Here is a 16,808-nt window from a genome sequence, read left to right as displayed (position 1 = left end):
ATACTAGCTACATATTTGCGATTCATTTTTAATTATAATATATGTCTTAGATATACTAATACTGTTTTGGAGTTAATTATATACAGTGCAACCTTAATATACCGTACAGATACCGGCAAACTTTTGAGCATAAAACAAGAGAGTGGGGGACGGTTTGCATCATCGTACACATAAACGTCAACTGATTTACAAATGACGCGATCGACCACTCTCCCGCCGCCGCGCACCACCGCCCGCTGCACCTCCTCCCAGTGATACCTAAAAATCGCTTCTGCGTCAAGGACATTTGTTCAAGATTTCTGCCGGTATCTGTACCTCAATATAACGAATTCCTCGATTTAACAAATGCTTCGTCGTAATCCCCTTGAATTGACCATAATAGTCAATGTAAAATACATAACGAACATTTTTTGTGAACCAACTAATTATAACGAATTTTCAACTATCAAGAAAAATTTATATACCTCTAATTAACAAATTTTGTCAACCCAAAACTTTTATATAAAGTTCCCACCAATGCATGACTCTCATAGTATGTGATTCATGTCGCGACAGGTTTCGACACGCTTTTTTCGTAAAGCAATCATTGTTTTTGGATGTCACTGTTAACGTAAAATTGTAAACACCGTTAGATTGTAATCAATCTCGCGAGATTATAAACTGTCGAAAGATTGTGAACCTCAGCTTACAATTTAACGTATTATTATTCGGTAGATTGTACTACACTAACTTAGTTATCATTCAAACTTCTTTGGTCAATTACAGTTTAATTTTACTTTCCAACAATTTCATATAACTACCGAATAATAATACGTTAAATTGTAAGCAGTTCGTTGAGGTTCACAATCTTTCGACAGTTTATAATCTCGCGAGATAGATTACAATCTAACGGTGTTTACAATTTTACGGTGACATCACTATTGTTAAAGATTCAAGTTGAAAGGGCTCAGAAATGTAAAAGTTGTTCCTTTTATTAAAATCAAATTTTTTCCTCTTTATAACGAATTTTAAACCAACCTAACCTCAACATAACAAACCTCAGTACAACGAATTACTTGATATAAGGAATATTTACTTGTTCCCTTCCGATATGTTATATCGAGGTTTATATGTATTTGTGTACGCAGAATTATAATTAAATGTATCACACATGGTATCACAGGTCTGTTGCGTGGCCATCTTTGCGTTTTGGTGGGTTCTTGAAATTTTTATGTTTTCGTTACTAAGGGCCCTATATATCGGAAGATTTATATACGTAGTTGAATATTTAATTCATAAATGATTTATTTAATCATTCTCTAACAGTTTCCAACTGCGTGTGCGCACCAATTATCTTTTGAAACATCCTGTATATATTTAGCGCACATGAGACTCGCTGTTATCTATTTGGGATAGCGAACTATATAAAAACCCTTTAAAAAGTCATCAACCTCAGTTAAGGCCAGTGTGTGACACATGTCCGCATCTCCTTAGCAATGTATGTCGTGCTTGATGTCCTTGACATCTTGACTTGGAGCTCACGAACTGTCCTCCGCCAGCAGTCTCATCTCTGGGCGGGAGATCCCTAGTACCACTTCCTTCTACTTAACCGTATCATTCACTTTCGAAGGTTACAGAGGAGTTGCTCGGATGCACACGACGGAGGACAGCTCCATCACCAATTCCACTCATAATCTAGCTCCTTTACCGTCCTCCTTCTGCACCAGAACAGCCCTGCGATTCTGTAACTCACTTTTCGAACTCACACAGCGGTTTTCACAGCGGCAGTCGCGCACAAATCAGTCATTTTACGATTTGGCATTCTGATAAACAATAAACTACAAGCTCCCACCTTTTCAGAATGCCAAATCATAAAATGACTGCTTCACGACTGATTTGAGAGCGACTGCCGATGCGAAAACCGCTGTGTGAGTTCGAAAAGTGAGTTACAGAATCCCAGGGCTGGTGAAAAGATATAGTAATAAAATTTTGTTAGTAGTTTAAGGTAGTAACTGTCGATAATTTGAAACCCAGGAACCCAGAAGGCAGAGAATTTCAAATTACCAAGAGTTCAAAATAACAAGAGTTTACCTAACCACGAGGGGTCTCAAGTAAATAAGAGTTTGATAATTCATGATTTATTGTTTCTACATTCCAACACACAAACAGTATTTATAATTTTCTTAACCTACATAGTAATAATAATGATAAAAAAATTAGTATTAATAATGATAATAAATCGAAAATTAAAAAAAAAAATTAAAAGTTTGGTCCCAGGTCACCCTGTGGTAGACCTTTACCGCGGACATTTGCTCGCTGTATTGCGATACTTATTCGTTGAAGAAAGCACCAGCTCTGGTCACCGACAGTACCAGGAGCCAACTTAAATCTTTAATTAGCGCCCACTAAACACTCCAATGGGAACAGATATATTTTTCTTTATTATTATTTTGTATTATAGTCACTAATTTTTATTTCGACTTCAGTGTGTCATTGTCCAAAGCACTTCAAACACTTCAAATCATAGAGAGTTAGGAAGTCCGGAGCTCATATTATTGCATGTTTAGCAAGATACTATTCCTTCAACTTCAAGTTAGCAATTGGTCCCATTCATTTTATTCAATTTCTCGAGTATTTTTCAAGGGACCGGAAAAAAATTCGAATTATCTAGAGTCGAGTCTGGTAGTAAATGTACATTTACAATTAATTTAACTTCTGTCTGATAAGTGTACTTGTTTACCTACATGAATAAAGATATTTTGAGTTTGAGTGTTTATAAAAAATGTTTAGCATGTATGCTATATATTAAATAAATAACTCCAGCCCTGGTCTACAGCCTATTCTCTTCACCAGATCGAGTTCAGTAAGGACCTTGTACAGATGTTAAAGGAATTGAATACAATATACGAAGGAAGTTAAAGGTATTTTTAAACTGCTTATCTCCAGTTTTCCTGGATCTGTGACGAAATAAGTGCCTAGTGTTGTACTTCATAGACTATCGATAAATGTTATTTAATTTCTATATACAAGACACGTCTATGGTTCAACGTGAAATGACAAATATAAAGGTACCTGTTGTGTTAAGCCATCAATTTTATTAATTTGACGACTAATTAATTTCAGTAATTTGACGACTCAATGGTCTAGTGGTTAGTACCCCTGACTGCGAATCCATGGGTCCCGGGTTCGATCCCCGACTGAGACGAACATCGATGTGATAAGCATTTGGTGTTGTGCTTAGGTCTTGGGTGTTTAAATATGTATTTATATGTCTATCTATCTATAATATGTATATCCGTTGCCTAGTACACATAACACAAGCTTCTTCAGCTTAGCATGGGACTAGGTCAATTGGTGTGAACTGTGTTTAAAAAAATACTATTGGTGCGTCCTAATCACGGCTGTGCACCAATTTTACTGAAACATATACTGGCATTAGTGTGGGCACAGAAGATTGCCTTAGAACAGGGGGCAAATGGGAAGGAAATTCACCTGATGTTAAGTGATACCGCCGTCCATGGACACTAACATTGTCAGAAGGCTCGCAAGTGGCTTTTGGAAGGACCCTAAGTCTAATTGGTTTGAAAATACTGAACTATATGCTTTTCTATATACATATACAAAGTATTCAATAAGCCAATACTCATATAGTAATAAATTAGTTCTATAATTGTAAGAATCTATTATTATTGCGACAGGTTAAGAAAGACTGCTAGGAACATATCTAATCCAACTTGATAACAACATTGACATTTGCAAATGATCTTCACGGTCAACGAGTAGTAATTGATACTTAACCAATGATTTGGCGATCTTCTATATTGTGTAAACATTTATTATTTCTTATCTGTATTGTATTTACCAAGATAATTTATTCATATACGTAGGGAAGTTTTTATAATCTTAATTATTATTCTTTCCCTCAATTTATATATTTATTTCGTAATCCTACTGTTAACAAAAAATATATATAAGCACAAACAATTACACTAGCCAGAGATGCTATAATGTTTACAAAATGGTCGAAACATTTACAAAAGGCAAAAATAATAAAAATTATTCATTACATTTACCTATGTACCTAATATAAATATGTACATACCTAATTTGGCTGTGTAAATGTGAAGGTGTGTATGTGTGCTCATGATGCGGGTGATTTTGCGCTATGGATATTCCTAATACTCCTTTTAACCGCACATACAGTTCCAAAAGCAGGCCCTGCTTGGGCTTTGGTCGAGTCGATAGTTCAAATGCTTACTGCGAGAGATATAACTAAAGAACAAAACATAACTATGACTTATTTAACTTGAAACCACCGATTGGAAATAATATTTAAATATATGTACAGTGAACGTTTTATATATAAATAAATCAGTGGCTCTACAACCTTTTTAGGTCTGGGCCTCAGATTTCTGTATCTGTTTTATAATCATTTGTCAATCTAATAGGCAAGAAGGTGATCAGCCTCCAGTGCTTGTCACGCCGTCGACTTGGGTCTAAGGCAAGCCGGTTTCCTCATGTTTTCCTTCGTAAGAGCAAATGTTAAATGCGCACATTATAAAGTCCATTGGTGATTGGGGATCGAACCTCAGGGAGAAGAATCGCACGCTGAAGCAACTAGGCCAATACTGCTCTTTTAATTATTATCTACACTAATATTGTAATTAGAGGAAAGATTTGATTAATATAGGCTCCAAAACTCGACTGATTTGAAAGAATTTTCACCATTATAACCCTACGTTATCGCTGATAAAAGTAGAAAAAGTTAGGGATTTGAAACCAAGAAAAGTTCATATATTATATGCAACGGAAACTTTTGTCTACAGAGCAATGGACTACAGTTTTATTGAATACATTAATATCTACATATTTCCAACAAAAAATATTTTTTTTAGCATTTAAATGTCATAGCTAGTTGTGTATAATTGTGTGAAATTGCTGTTATTAATTAAAAATAATAGTTTTATATTCCATATCGAAATATCAACAACACTACAAGTGGTTGAATGAACTAGCTTGCATCAGACCGTGCCAGGCCGTGCTTAGTACGGAATCGTGTATCACCTAATTGATAAACGTCGTAACCGACATAGGGTATTATATAACCTATGCCAAACCATTAAGGTCGCGTTTAGTATGAACGTTGTTAGCTAAGAAAGAGAACTCGGTAGTATGAACCTTATTGCTTTGAGTTAAGATGGTTCACTAATACATTATGTAACGACGGAAGTTTCAAGTGTTTGTATTGGAATTTGGCACGTGTACTTGTTGTTATTAAGCCGCTTATTGCGTGTTAGATGATATAGGTTTAGGATGAATTGTTCGATTTTCGAATGTTAGCACTATGCAGGTGCGTTTTGAAAATGTTCGATTTTTAAAAAAATACTGTGTTTGTCAAACGTGATGCGTATTTATTTCGTAATTTATTTAGCTTATTTTCGTAAGCTAACATAAATTATATATAACAAAAACACATACTTAAGATAAGATAAGTCTATAGAAAGGAAAAAATCAATGAATATTATTCTTCTTTTAGTGCCACTCCATTACTGGAGGTTGGCCGTTTACCTTGGATTTTACCCATTATTGAAGGTGGTGGTAGCGTGAAAATTACTAAATAAATTTAACTATGTTACACCAAATTCTGCTGTGTTATGTGAGGGTATGCTTATGATGCAGGTTTAGCGCTATGGAAATTCTTTATACTTTTAAGCCATAGTTTTAAGCATATTCCGCGATAGCGCTTAAACAAGTCAAGGCTTAGTGGTCATTGTATGTCCGGGCTGCGCGATACAGAGCTTTTTTGTATAACTTTTTTTGCATAGATGTTGTGATGTTGATCTGTCTAGTATTATATACACTTGCGCAATTATGTTTTAGACAAGGTTCGCGTGACTTAACAGTGTGACTCTATGTCACAGACTAAGCGCGAACTATTATGTCCAACGCCATGAAGTTGTGGAGTTTAACAAAACAAATTTAATTCAATAAATCATATATCTCTTGTTAAGGCAGCATTCGTAAGAAACGAAAAATCGGACGAAGGATTTTATTTTTGGGAATGGATAATACCGCTGTTGGCCTCGACAGCTCTGCTGAAACTGTTTTGGCGAGCAAATTCTGCCTAATTTTCCCGCGCTTTATATAAGCGGTTTTTACCCTAGTATGATTTTGCTTTGACGCGACGCCTTTTAATTTTTCATTGGCTATGGTCATTGGATCATCCGGATCTATTAAGACATGTGGAAGCGGTTCCACGAAAGCCTTAATTTTTGGGATTACATAGCCTATACAAACGTCGCTTTCTATTGGTTAATTGAAAACGGTTTAGTAAATCCATATTTAAGCTTCAACCTCACAAACCATACTTTATATTACATTATTAATTTATTCATTAACACGAACAGAAACACATGAATCCAACACGTGGAGCTATAATTGTTATCTGCGTAATTTAAACGGAAAATTATTTATCATATATAAAGTGTAAAGGTTTATATGTACCTACTGAAATTATTTTTAACCATTTTTAAACTTGGTACATCCAGCGTGCGACTCTCATCCCTGAGGTCGTAGGTTCGATCCCCAGCTGTGCACCAATGTACTTTTTACGCTCGTACGAAGGAAATCATCGAGAGGAAACCGGCTTGCTTTAGATCCAACACGACGGCGTGTGACACAGGAGGCTGATCACCTACTTGCCTATTAGTTTGCCAAATGATCATGAAACAGATAGAGCTATTCTGAGGCCCAGACCTAAAAAAGGTTGTAGCGCCACTGATTTATTTATTTTGTAGGTTTAATCATTTTTAGTCTGAAATGGCCCCCCCCCCAGTTCTTGTGCCTGTCCGAGGGAGGTGAGTTGGAGCTCGTGTCCATTCAAGTACCATCCCAAAGCCCATCCTTCAAGAGATCAAAGACCGAAGTGGCCACTCGCTTGCCGTCCATGCCTTGTGTTTTATATAATTTTGTGTATTTGTTTCAGAATGTCTACCCTGCTCTTCTGGCAGGGCAAAGGCAAGGCGAACGGTGCCCCCAATGGCAGGAACTGGATACACGCACCAGACGCATTGGTGAAGGGGCATGTGGCGTATTTGGTTAAGGTAATTACAAATTTTAAGTTTGCTTTGTGCCGGTTACAGTTGTAACCCGTGAAGTCGTGAGGAATGCGGAGTTGTATATATTATATCTTATATATAAAATTCACGTTTTACAATGTTCGTTCCCAAACTCCTCCGAAACAGCTCGACCGATTCCTAATTTTTTTATGCATATTCAGCGATCTATCTTTCAAATCCTAAGTGATAAGGGGTGTCCACCCCAAAAACCCTTTTTATTTTTGAAAAAAAAAATGATTTTATTTTTTTGTGATACAGCATACAAAAATACATACAACCTCTAATTTTCACCCCTCTACGATCAGCCCTTATTTTTATTATAGTAGATAGTTATTTTTATTGAACTAAAAAATGTTTACTTAAAATAATATACATGGCAAGACAACGTAAGCCGGGTCAGCTAGTATATATATTATATATATTTGTATATTATATGTGAAGAATAAAGGCTTATTATTATTATTATCTCTCTTCGGTCGGTAGCTCATGTCGGAGCTGTCTGGTCAGGAAGGAAACTGGCGTGGACTGATTCCACTGGTTTCTGTCCAGCGCCTCTATTATAACAGTGTATAGTTTTGAGAACGTTAAGTCTTTCACTTGATCGGTCCATCTGGTTGGTGAACGGCCACGTGATCTTTTACCTTCCACCAACCACGATCGGTTTCCCCAAGTTCCCATCGCCTCTTCGCATTGTATAGCCAAACTAAGATGCTTCGCTGTAGGCATATGGTAGATAGTCCGTATGTGAAGTTGGGTCAGGATGGATGTTTTGGTGCGCTTCGCAGTCCACGGTATTCTTAGCATTTGCCTCAGCACCGCGTCTCAAAGGCGTCAATCCTTTGCCATTCTTATTATGGGTGATCCGAAGAGAAACTCAAAAATGTTGTTATTACATGATAGTTAATTAACACGATTATCAGGAATTTACGCGTTACAAGTAATTTTGCTTTATCGGTAAACTTGGTGAATCTAATATATTTTCTATACTCCTAAGTAAGAGAGTCGTTGCCTAATAACTTATGTAACGTGTTTTTTTATGTATGTAACGTATTTTTTATGTATATAACAAAGTAAATAAATAAATAGGAGAACAATATGAAAGGAACAAGTAATTGAAGGTTGTATGACAAAGAAATCGTCACCTTCAACCCGAGGCCGAATTTGAGATGAGCGGCGCATGAGTGGTTTTGACGATGACACGTTTTTGACACGGTCTTTTTGTGGGAAGAAAGACTCCTTCTCCCTTATAACATGGAGATTTCTCGATATTAATAATAATAATAATCTTTATTAATTTTTCTCACAAAAACTATATTATTATTATTATAAATGAATAATTGTCTTTCTTATATTTAGGGAAAATGTTAGTTTGTGTGAGACTGATGCCTGCTAAAGGTAAGAGTACCTGTGTTACAGGTCATCAGGCCTCCATCACTTCTGATCGACAGGTCTTAAAAAGTAGAGAAAAATTTAGTGAGAATAAACAATCATTATTACATAGATATTTCTGTAGTAATTTATAATGATTTGTAAAGTCCATAATTAGTTTTTTAAATTAAACTTGATCAAATAAGTGTTACTTCTTTTTAACTTTAGTTTTAGTTCAAACTGGTAATAACTATTTATATAATATAGTAATAAACAGGTGCCCAAGGTACAATAAAAGAAAAAGGTGAATACAATTTAGAAGGTGGACCAAGGAAACAGCTAATAAATGGCAGATAGAGCACTGTGAAGGAATGGCGGGATTTGGAATTAGCCAAAAGGAGCACACAGATTAACAAAACCTAAGAATCTTAAGAAATATAAATGTGTAAATGAAATGTAAATGTATCTGAAATGAAAGGCTATATTATTATTTTGTGGAAACAAAATAATAAAGCCTCATTTATTTCTTGAAACATTAATCCATCTTTGCAAGACCTCTTATAGTATGGGCCTTCTCCAACTGGCTCCATGTCTCTCTATCTTGAGGATTTTCTCCCAATCTTTCCCACCAACTTTAAGCTCGTCAGCCCACCATGCAGGTGACCTCTCTTTATTTTCCCTGGTGGCCTTTCCACCTAGTTGCCCTGTTTGTCCATGCGAGCATATTGTTAATGCGAGCGGTATGGGCCACCCACTTTCCACTTTCACTTGTTTTTTGCACTGTGATAATGCATCGATAACTTTTGTTTTATTTTTTATTTCTGTACTTTTCATCAATATCATAGAAGAAGAAGCTATATAAGAGTATGTTTTGTATAAGAGAATTAAATGTATTACAATAATTTACATATAAGTATGGACATACTTGATATACTCCGCGGAAGGAGCTTGAATAAATTAACTAGGGCCACGGTTTTTCAGCCGGCTAAAAGGGAAAGTAATAGCTATTTAGACTAGTAGGTGATCAGCCGTCTGTGCCTGACACAGACCTTCACTCCGCTGGCTCTGCTACCCAAGAAGAGTCTTGGCCTGGAGCGAGAATCTTTCAGTGCTCCATGTCCTGTACTTCCTCCCGCCATAGGCTCTTTGTTGATCCAGCGGAAACCCACTTTAAATTTGTTGAGGAAAATGTAGCAATAACAGAAGTGATTGCGTGGTTTATTTATAAATCGTTTGTATTCCGCATTACAAAGGATATTCGAGACGGCACGTGTTTGTGGGTGTTGTCCGTTATCAGTGGGGGCGTACGTCACATGATAAGGGGTATACAGTTGAACTTTTCGATAAGCACTAGGTATTCTGACGGCCTGTCTGTATGATTTTAACAAAAGAGCTTTGTCAGCTGGTCTGATATTAGACCCAAACAGGCACAGAAGGCTAAGATCCTGAAAGAGATTAGGAAATGCCCCCAGAAATTAACTTTCGCACTCAAACCCACGAAAAACAGGTCGCGTTTAGTGTGTGTGGGACTCCCGGAAGCTCTTCCCTTTCCTCTCCGAATCATGCAGAGTATACTTCTCCCTCAAAAGCCGGCAATACACACTAATATAAGTGTCCATGTGCTGCGATTACTGCCCATTTTGCGCGTCCGTAGGCTCATTTTACCCCTCATTGTATAAAAAGATCTAAGAAGTTTTAATCTTTTCTTATAGTGCTATAGAAGGTTGGCTACTTTAATGCCCTTCTTGACAACTTGGTGCAACCAATTGCAGAAGATTCTTTAACCAGGACTTGCGTCTCCTTCTAGCCAGTTCGCGTTAAAGGACCTCGAACTTGGGTGTTTAGTAGTGGGCACGCCGAAATATTCACCATTACCAATTCTCAAAAGCCTTCTGGCATTGTCCATGGTTGTTATCACTTAATACAGATGAGTATCGTTCAAATTGGCATTTTTTATGTGTTCAAGCGAGCAGTGTTGGCCTAGTGGCCTCACCCTGAGGTCGTGGGTCGATCCGCGGTTGTGCACCAATGGTCTTTCTTTCTATGTGCGCATTTTCATTCACTCGAACGGTGAAGGAAAACATCGTGAGGAAACCGACATGTCTTAGACCCAAAAAGTCGACGGCGTGTGTCAGGCACTGGAGGAACCTACTTGCGTATTAGATTGAATAAATAATATGTAGTTTAAAAAAACTAAAAAACACGCTTTTAAAGCACATCAAACTAAAAAGTGACAAATAATTCCTAATTGTGTAATGTGCTTTAAAAGCGTGTTTTTTAGTTTTTTTAAACTATTATTTATGTTTGTTTTAGTTAAAAAAAAATTTATTATTTCAATTTTTTTTCGGATTCTTGCATTGTCATCGATCTTTGATAGGTGCGCAAACTTTGAATTAAATCTGTCCGTTAAAAGTGGGTCAAAATCGAGTCCAAAGGAGTCGGTTACATACATACATACAGGTGATTAAGCTAATATAAAGCGTGTAAAAATGATCATGAAACAGATTCAGAAATCTGAGGCCCAGACCTAAAGAGGTGGTTGCAGCGCTGATTCTTTTTTTGTATGTTCCAGCCAAGGAGTCAAATTAACATATCAATATAGATCCGAAGTAATTAAACATTGCATGCGACATGATACTTAAAGCCATTGACCGTGACATAAGTAATTATTACGTACTTTGTGTAACATATATGATATATATTATATATATGTACTTCGTTTAGTGTAGATTGTGCAACGATCTTCTCAATTAACACTACACGGTGAGGGCGACCATCGTGATTTATTTTTAGACTAGCTGTCCCCTCGAACTTCGTTTCTCCTTTATGTGATTTAATTTAGCCTTCCTTTTAGTACATACCAACATGGAACATTTTGCTATGCGACCCGAGTGACTGTTCTGTTTTCTGGAATGAAAATTGATATCGTTTTCTGTGAATATTTCTCTATATAAACCTCAGAGTTCAAGTCTGAAGATTTTGATAAACTAATAAAAAAATTGGGTTGATCGTAGAAGAAAAAATATTAGGGGTTGTATGTATTTATGTATGCTGTATCATAAAAATTTTTTTTAATGATACAGCATACATCTCTTTTTGGGATGGAGACCCCTTATCACTTAGGGGTTTGAAAGACAGATAGCCGATTCTCAGACTTACTGAATATGCATAAAAAATTCATAAGGATTTCCTTAAATAAATGGCTAACTCTGAGTACCTAATTCCATAACGCTTTTTAAAACCATATTTTTATACGGATTACTCTCAATGACAAAATACTCTCAAATAGCCCATTCTCCAACTCTCCATGCACGGCACGGTCTTATCACGGTCATTGTCCAACATGGTCCTCTTACAGTCATAGTTCGACACGGTCCTGCTCCATAACGCTTTATAAAGCCAGTATCTCTTTATTTTTCATATTCTCAAAGTCTGTTCCACAATTATCCCTTGGACTATATAGGCCTCGGCTTCAGACAGCATACCTGTCTTTCATTCAGCCTACTGGGATTTCTTGCCCCCAAACAGCTTAGCTAAGTGTAGGAGCTTTTAACAGTTTATTTTAAATTTTCCAAATAATTTCAGTTCCTCGGGTGCACACATGTGGATCAGCCGAAAGGGATTGAAGTGGTCAAGGACGCCATCAAGAAGCTGCAATTCACGCAGCAACTAAAGAAGTCTGAGACAAAAGATGCTGCCAAATGCAAGAAGGTGGAGATCACCGTGTCTGTGGATGGAGTGGCTGTACAGGTATATTTTAAATATTATATTTTATGTAACAGGAGGCAAACGGGCAGGAGGCTCATCTGTTGTTAAGTGTTGCCGCCCACACACTCACATTGCCAGAAAAGTTAAGAATTTGGCAGAACCTTCTTCATGAATCGTTCTAGATATTGGTGAAAATCGTGCAGTAGTTTTTTGAGTTTGATTTGTTTTTATAGCCAGCCATGTGGGTGCATGTTGCACCAATATTAAAAAAAATCTGTTACGTCATACTATTTTTACTTATTCAATTACCTTCCCAGAAGTTACACCCTGCTAAGGGGAAGAAGATTAGATTTTTAAAGGCAAGGTATCTTTATAGGGATAGTATTTGGTCCAAAAGTTATAAATAACTGTTCTTATTATGATAATTAAAATGACATTTACATGCCTATTTTTATATGGTTGATCTAAATGTACTTTCTTCACTAATAAGCAATTTATTTATTATGTAAAAGTAAGACATATGTCTCTGACATGGCATTATCAAGCTCTTTATTTCTAGAACTCATATATCTCTAGTTAAGGCAGCGTAAGAAACATACTTCACGAAAGTCTTCAGTCGGGTTATTATAGCCCATACAAACGTGGCTGGTAAATTGTATATCGGTTCAAAATCCACAGATTACAGCCTGACAAATTTTACCTCATTAGTAAAGATTACAACACTAACGAACGTGAATAACCTTCTGGTCTAAGATCCCGCTATACAACGACCTTCACCGAGATGCTTATTTAATGAAACGTATTTTATATTTAATTTAATATGTCAATAAATATAATCCATATGGGTTGTCTAGCAAATTTCAGTCCAGAGTATGTTTAATTAATAATTTTAAAAAAATATTTTTTTGAACATTTCACCGGTATGATTATTAGATAAATTCTATACCAATCGAAAGTATGAAGCCCATAGAATATGCAAACTTTATGCTGCCCATTCTTTTCCGGTCACAACTATCGGGTTGCCAGGTATAAACAGGTAAATCTGTACTAGCATTTGCAACGGTCTGTTTATTGAATGAAATTTAAATGAAATTAAAGATTATTTTATTCTGAACACGGTGGTATAGGGTTGGCTGCGAAAAATCAGTCCAGAATTGCGGTTGTCGAATTTTAAAAAGTAAAATATTGCTCCAAGAGAATGTGTGCGACTGAGAGGTCCCAACCGACCATCCCATGCGATAGAAGAGGACACAGCATACTATTTGGGCTTGGAAAAGAAAAGGATAGCGATGGACTCGTATATACTATGCATCATTTTGGAGTAGTTTATTATTTAAATAGAGAAATAGTTATTTAATTTTTTTTATCAATTAATTATTTATTTGTATATTTTTTATGTGACACTAAAGTATATTTACATCTTTAGTAAAAAAGAAGGTTATAGTGATTCATATATAATACTAGCCTGATTAAAAATATTGATTGAAAAAAATTAAAAAATTTACTACATGCAAATTATAAATCTATAAATATATGTGAAACTTGAGCCTGAGAACTGCGGATGGTTCTTAGATGAATATTAAAACCAGTAGGATTCATTGGGGATCATACACCTTTAAAGATAGAAGACATTGTCGAAAAAAGTGAAGCAGAGAGTGATGACGAAGAAGATTCAGAAGTTGAAGATCGTAGTTTTATGTCCGATGACTCGGATTCTGAATAATTTAAAAAAAAAAATTGTATTTTTAATTTTTTACAATAAATAGGTAGAAGTAATTTTTTAATTGTTGTTTTTTTTATTTTGTCTTCTTATAATAAAAATAAAATTTGCAAGATTACCCTGATTAAAAAAATTCACTTTTATGGGTTTTGAATTTTTTCCAATAGTTTCAATTGATTTCAATTTCTCTGTTTACATTTATAGATTTATAATTTGCATGTAGTAAATTTTTTAATTTTTTTCAATCAATATTTTTAATCAGGCTAGTATTATATATGAATCACCTTCTTTTTTACTAAAGATGTATATAATAACGTAAAATTGTAAATACCGTTAGATTGTAATCTATCTCGCGAGATTATAAACTGTCGAAAGATTGTGAACCTCAGCGTACTGCTTACAATTTAACGTATTATTATTCGGTAGATTGTAATCTATCGAAGTGAAGCCGTCAAATTGTGAAACGGTACGCACCTCGAGCGCTGATTGGTCGGCTTTATAGTAGACCGTTATATGTCCATAGAGTTAGGAATGAAACAAGGGTATCGGTCAAATAAAATGAATGCACTTCAAAAATTAGTATTTATTACTTAGTAGGTAATCAATAATTCTGACATCACATGATAAAAAAAAATATATCAAAATAAAAAAATCAGAAACGTAACAATATTTTCTCTTCAAACACAAATTAAAATTGAAAAATTAGTTCAATTTTCTTTCATTTCATTTCCAACACTAACTTAGTTATCATTCAAACTTCTTTGGTCAATCACAGATTAATTTTACTTCCCAATAATTTCATATAACTAATTCTAAAGCTGTGAGTTACTTACAACACGACATCAATTTACATTCATCAAAACAATCAATTTACATTCGACAACAAACAAACAAATATGGTGGCGCGGGGCATATTCTGTTCTATTAATCAGCGCGCGAGGTGCGATCCGTTTCACAATTTGACGGTTTCACTTCGATAGATTACAATCTACCGAATAATAATACGTTAAATTGTAAGCAGTTCGTTGAGGTTCACAATATTTCGACAGTTTACAATCTCGCGAGATAGATTACAATCTAACGGTGTTTACAATTTTACGGTGACATGTATATACTTTAGTGTCACAAAAAATATACACATAAATAATTAATTTATTAAAAAAAAATTAAATAACTATTTCTCTATTTAAATAATAAACTACTCCAAAATGATGCATAGTATATACGAGTCCATCGCTATCCTTTTCTTTTCCAAGCCCAAATAGTATGCTGTGTCCTCTTCTATCGCATGGGATGGTCGGTTGGGACCTCTCAGTCGCACACATTCTCTTGGAGCAATATTTTACTTTTTAAAATTCGACAACCGCAATTCTGGACTGATTTTTCGCAGCCAACCCTATACCACCGTGTTCAGAATAAAATAATCTTTAATTTCATTTAAATTTCATTCAATAAACAGACCGTTGCAAATGCTAGTACAGATTTACCTGTTTATACCTGGCAACCCGATAGTTGTGATCGGAAAAGAATGGGCAGCATAAAGTTTGCATATTCTATGGGCTTCATACTTTCGATTGGTATAGAATTTATCTAATAATCATACCGGTGAAATGTTTCAAAAAATATTTTTTTTCAATTATTAATTAAACATACTCTGGACTGAAATTTGCTAGACAACCCATATGGATTATATTTATTGACATATTAAATTAAATATAAAATACGTTTCATTAAATAAGCATCTCGGTGAAGGTCGTTGTATAGCGGGATCTTATACTATTCTACAATGAACTCAATAGTAAAGTGAAAAGTGAAATTTTTCCTCCATTTTTGGAGTCAGTACGTGACTGAAATGTCAACTCGATTTCATTTCGAAAGTTTCTAATGACACGGGGGCTTGTCTATTGAAACTATTAGTACTGTGCTTGAAGAACCCAATAATGTCTAAGCACAGCTGACCACTTGCCCTATGAAACAGTTACATAGGACCCAGACCTAAAAGGTTGTTATCGCCACTTATTATTATGTAGGTTCACCCCTCGTGTATTTTGCGACCTCAACAATAGTCAGTAAATTTACAGAAAACCATAATTAACCGAAACCTTATTCAGGAATCACTCCATCTTTTGGAGTGAACTGTATCAAAATCCGTTCAGTATTTTTGAAGTTATAAATATATTGATTGACTGATTGGTTTTAACATGACTTTAATATCAAAATATATTATTAAAAGGAGTCACATTACAGGGGTCTAGGCTCCGAATATGATTTTGTCCCATTCGGTGTCGAGACCCATCTGTGGGGTTAGCGCTATAAGTCATTTTAAGGAAATATCAAAAAGGTTAGTCGACATCACAGGAGACCGAAGAGCTGGCAGCTACCTCGGACAAAGTATTAGTCTAGCTATTCAAAGGGGGAACGCTGCCAGTATCTTCGGAACCTTGCCTAAAGGAACTCCTTTTAATAACATATTTTAAGGTTATTTATTGTTTTTAGTGTTCTTTTTTGTGCTAGGTTAAATTATCATCATGTAATATAAATAATTGTATTTCTTTAACATCTAAATTCTCATTTTAGGAGCCAAGAACGAACAATGTGATGTATCAATTTCCACTTCATAGAATCTCCTACTGCGCTGATGATAAAGGGGCAAAGAAGTATTTCTCTTTTATTGCTAAAGGTAAGATATTTTTTTATGTCCAATGAGGACATGGGAGGCTAATTTAAGTTGAATTTACTACTTAAGGCATATGTGGGTGATGAAAGGTGCTGTTCTTCCTCTGACCTTAAGAAAGTCTTCGACCAGTCTTACCACTGACTCAATGTTAATTACAAACATTGTATTACTAGAAATAAAAAAAAATATAAACACATTTTCGCTCTTTTATCACAAAAGTGTTTGTACATATTTTTTT

At 35.3% G+C, this 16,808-nt stretch overlaps 1 protein-coding gene across 3 annotated transcripts in view; it reads left to right on the top strand.

Moving 5' to 3' along the window:
- The window catches only part of LOC125062310 (PTB domain-containing adapter protein ced-6), a 42,114-nt gene that overhangs the window by 17,457 nt on the left and 7,849 nt on the right, over nucleotides 1-16,808 (top strand). For all 3 annotated transcript variants that reach the window (XM_047668137.1, XM_047668136.1, XM_047668135.1), the window contains 3 exons: nucleotides 6,965-7,082; nucleotides 12,051-12,215; nucleotides 16,471-16,573. In XM_047668137.1, the coding sequence (XP_047524093.1) occupies nucleotides 6,966-7,082; nucleotides 12,051-12,215; nucleotides 16,471-16,573 (385 nt within the window). In that variant the 5' untranslated portion in view covers nucleotide 6,965. The remainder of the gene's footprint in view (nucleotides 1-6,964; nucleotides 7,083-12,050; nucleotides 12,216-16,470; nucleotides 16,574-16,808) is intronic.

Source organism: Pieris napi, chromosome Z (genome assembly GCF_905475465.1).
Source record: "Pieris napi chromosome Z, ilPieNapi1.2, whole genome shotgun sequence".
NCBI lineage: Eukaryota > Metazoa > Arthropoda > Insecta > Lepidoptera > Pieridae > Pieris > Pieris napi.
This window is presented reverse-complemented; position numbering and strand designations above follow the sequence as displayed.